The sequence below is a fragment of the Etheostoma cragini genome, chromosome 22 (genome assembly GCF_013103735.1).
Source record: "Etheostoma cragini isolate CJK2018 chromosome 22, CSU_Ecrag_1.0, whole genome shotgun sequence".
NCBI classification, from domain to species: Eukaryota; Metazoa; Chordata; class Actinopteri; order Perciformes; family Percidae; genus Etheostoma; species Etheostoma cragini.
The window spans coordinates 347109-350237 of NC_048428.1; the positions used below are offsets into that span (position 1 = coordinate 347109).

General features: G+C 40.4%; 1 protein-coding gene across 1 annotated transcript in view; it reads left to right on the forward strand.

The window, feature by feature from the left end:
* Positions 1 to 3129, forward strand: part of LOC117938237 (rho GTPase-activating protein 29-like) — a 40258-nt gene that overhangs the window by 27516 nt on the left and 9613 nt on the right. The window contains exons 8-9 of the mRNA XM_034862758.1: positions 1916 to 2110; positions 2625 to 2753. Coding sequence (XP_034718649.1) covers positions 1916 to 2110; positions 2625 to 2753 — 324 coding nt within the window. The remainder of the gene's footprint in view (positions 1 to 1915; positions 2111 to 2624; positions 2754 to 3129) is intronic.

The following is a 3129-nucleotide window of genomic DNA, read 5'->3' on the forward strand; positions in this document are numbered from 1 at the left end:
GCTAGCTAGACTATCTGTCCAATCTGAGGACTATGGTTACCTGGTCCTCAGATCTCTGCAGGGTAAATCCAGACTGCTGGCTAACCTGTCCAATTGGAGTTTTCTGTTGACGAATAAAACTATTTGTGAATGTACACATGTTCCACCAAAACAACTTCCTTCCTGAGACTATTTAGTAGAGGCACTGTGGCTCAGTCCAGCACTTAGCCCCGCCCAAGACGATTGTGATTGAAAGGAATGCCGATGAACCAGAGCATGGGTTTTCTCCCATCCCAGAGGAGGGTCTGGCAATGAGAGACTGACTCTACAAGACATGAATCATTCACTTTGAGAAAAAGCATGTGCAAACTTAATCACAGTCCATCATATTGTAGAGTAGGTAGATCTACATGTCATTATCCCTATCACCAGTAACTGGTATATTATCTGTGAATACAGTATAACTGAAATCTCATGGTCACTATGGAGGGATTGTAACTAAATTTAACCATATCGGCCATCTTTGTCATCAGTGTTTTTCTTTCTCAGAATTTATCAAGGAAATGATGATGCAATTAGTTCTTTTCTTTTCTTAAGACACAGTGGTGCTCACAGAGCAGTTCACAGTTGATGTCACTGTCTTTTAATTCATTTGGAGTTCCCCATCAGTTCAAAAAGGTTTCAGTTGTTCCACATAATGTGGTATTACACAATTGTTTTTATATCAACAGCTTAAAGCTTTCATCATAGGAATCTGTGTCAATCTGAATGTTTTATTTATAGTAATGTGGTTGAAAATACAGTGACATTGAGTAACTGCAGTGGTCTGTGGACTGTGGACCTCACTGGGAGACGTGGAGAGAGTGGGTGAGAGAGCTTGTTTTGGAAAGCGTAAAACAATTAGGTTGGCCAGGGCTTCCTGCGGAAATGACTGTGGTCACGGGAGAGAGGGGCTTACCATCAGTTTTATACTAGTCCAACAATGCTATCAAAAGCTAACATACTGTGTGTGTGTGTGTGTATATATACACACACACACACACACACACACACACACACACACACACACACACACACACACACACACACACACACACACACACACACATGGAAATAAGAGAGTACTTTGTTCTTACTCTTCTCCCCTTCCACCCCTCAACTCTGATCCCTCTGATCAAAAGAATTCAGCTTGGAAGAAAGGAAATGGGACTTAAACATATGCGCACACATACACACACACACACACACACACACACACACACACACACACACCCACACCCACACCCGCATGAACGCATCCACAGCATTGGTTTTTAAAAGGTTAAATATAGACTCTGACACTGACCAGATTTTGTATATTGTGAGAATTACAACAAAGACGTTAGAATTCTTTTGATAACAATGGTTAGCATGGATTGCATTTGGACCATTCACAAGCCTATCAGTTAATCATTGTTAAACTCTAATTAACTGCCGTCTTTGATGTTGAGGCGGGGCTGATCTCCCGATTATTCAGGGATCTGTGCTGATGGAATTAGAAAATATACTAAGCCATTTGATCCCACTGTACAGGAATTACTTATACAGATCTCATTTAGAATTGTCTGAAGAGAGGAATGTTACTGCTGGACCAAAATCCATGACTGTATTATTGCCGGTCTAATATGTGAATACTGTGAAAATGTAACCTAGCCAGGCAAAAGGAAGAAATCCAATTGAATGATGCCGTGAGTGCCATGCTCTTTTTCTTTTTCCAGTTTCTCCATACCCAGGTTTAGTATCTAAGAAGAGAGGTTTTTTTTCGTTGTGTTGATTGTAAGCCCCAACTTTGTTATTTAAGGCTTCATAGATAAAATTGCCTTGTCTTAAATAAAATTGTGTGATTCGTAATATTCCACCTGAACAAGAAGAATGTTTCAAAGAATATGATAATGATTATTTTTATTCCATCATTTCCCTAGGATGCCTTTCAACAAGCGCTCGCTAAGTGGCAGCCACTCGTCCCACAGTAACCTGTCACAGGCCTCGGTGACCTCTGACCTCCTCGTGGCAGATGACGTGGATAGTCCCGTCACTGCCCAACATGCCAAGATCGCCGAAAGGCGCTCCAACAGTAGTACTGACATCCAAGGTACGCAGGTTTATATTTAGCCTGTTAGCTCCTGCTCTTATATGGGGTCTTCTTCAAGCAAGTACCTGTTGGGTTGTTTTGATCAAAAGAACATTTCTGGTTATTGGGCTCATGACCTGCAGGCCTGTTTTAGGTAAAAAGATAGCAGAAGTAAGCTACTGACGATATGGGCCATTACACTCTGCAGGCTTATTGGCTTGTTTTTTGCGTGTATGTGCAAGTGTTGTTTCAGAGATTCAACACTCAGATGAAATGGTAAGAATTTAGGAACAAAAAAATGGAACATAAACCTCTTTAATGTAGGCCTGTAGATCATTTAAAAACAAAGCTATGCGCATGCATACTGAAAGAAATAGTTCAGGTATAACTGAAAATACAAGGGACATTAGGGAGTAATCTATGATTTTATTTCAACATTTTAGTAACATTTATAATGTACGTATAGTGTGTAATACATTAGGAAATGTGGGCTGTAATATTGTGCTTTTCAGTGTTGCAATGTGTTTTTATGCAGCAATTCGGATTCAGGGACCATTTCGTCCTTGGGCCTCGGCCAGCCAGGGGGGAGGCATGAGCAGCGACTCAGAAAGTGCCGGAGGGAGCAGTGAGTCCCGGTCCATGGACTCCCCCACCGCAAGCCCAGGTAGGCGTACTTTAATTAAATTTTTACCCAAACGTTGTAGTTTTTGTTTAACTATAAGTTGGATTTAGCCTTTTGTTTACAAGACAAATTGTTTTTAAAGTAAAACTAGATAAAACAAAGTATTAGTCTAAATTGTCCGGTTGCTTATTAATTTATTAGAAGCCACTCAAATTCCCCCAACAGATAGACACCTATTATAACATAGTGTATGCATAGATGGTTGGCTTCAACCATCTATGCATACACTATGTTATAATAGGTGTTTCTTAAAGGTCACATGACAAGGTGCTTTTTGGATGCTCTTATATAGACCTTAGTGGTCCCTAATACTGTATCTGAAGTCTCTTTATATAGACCTTAGTGGTCCCTAATACTG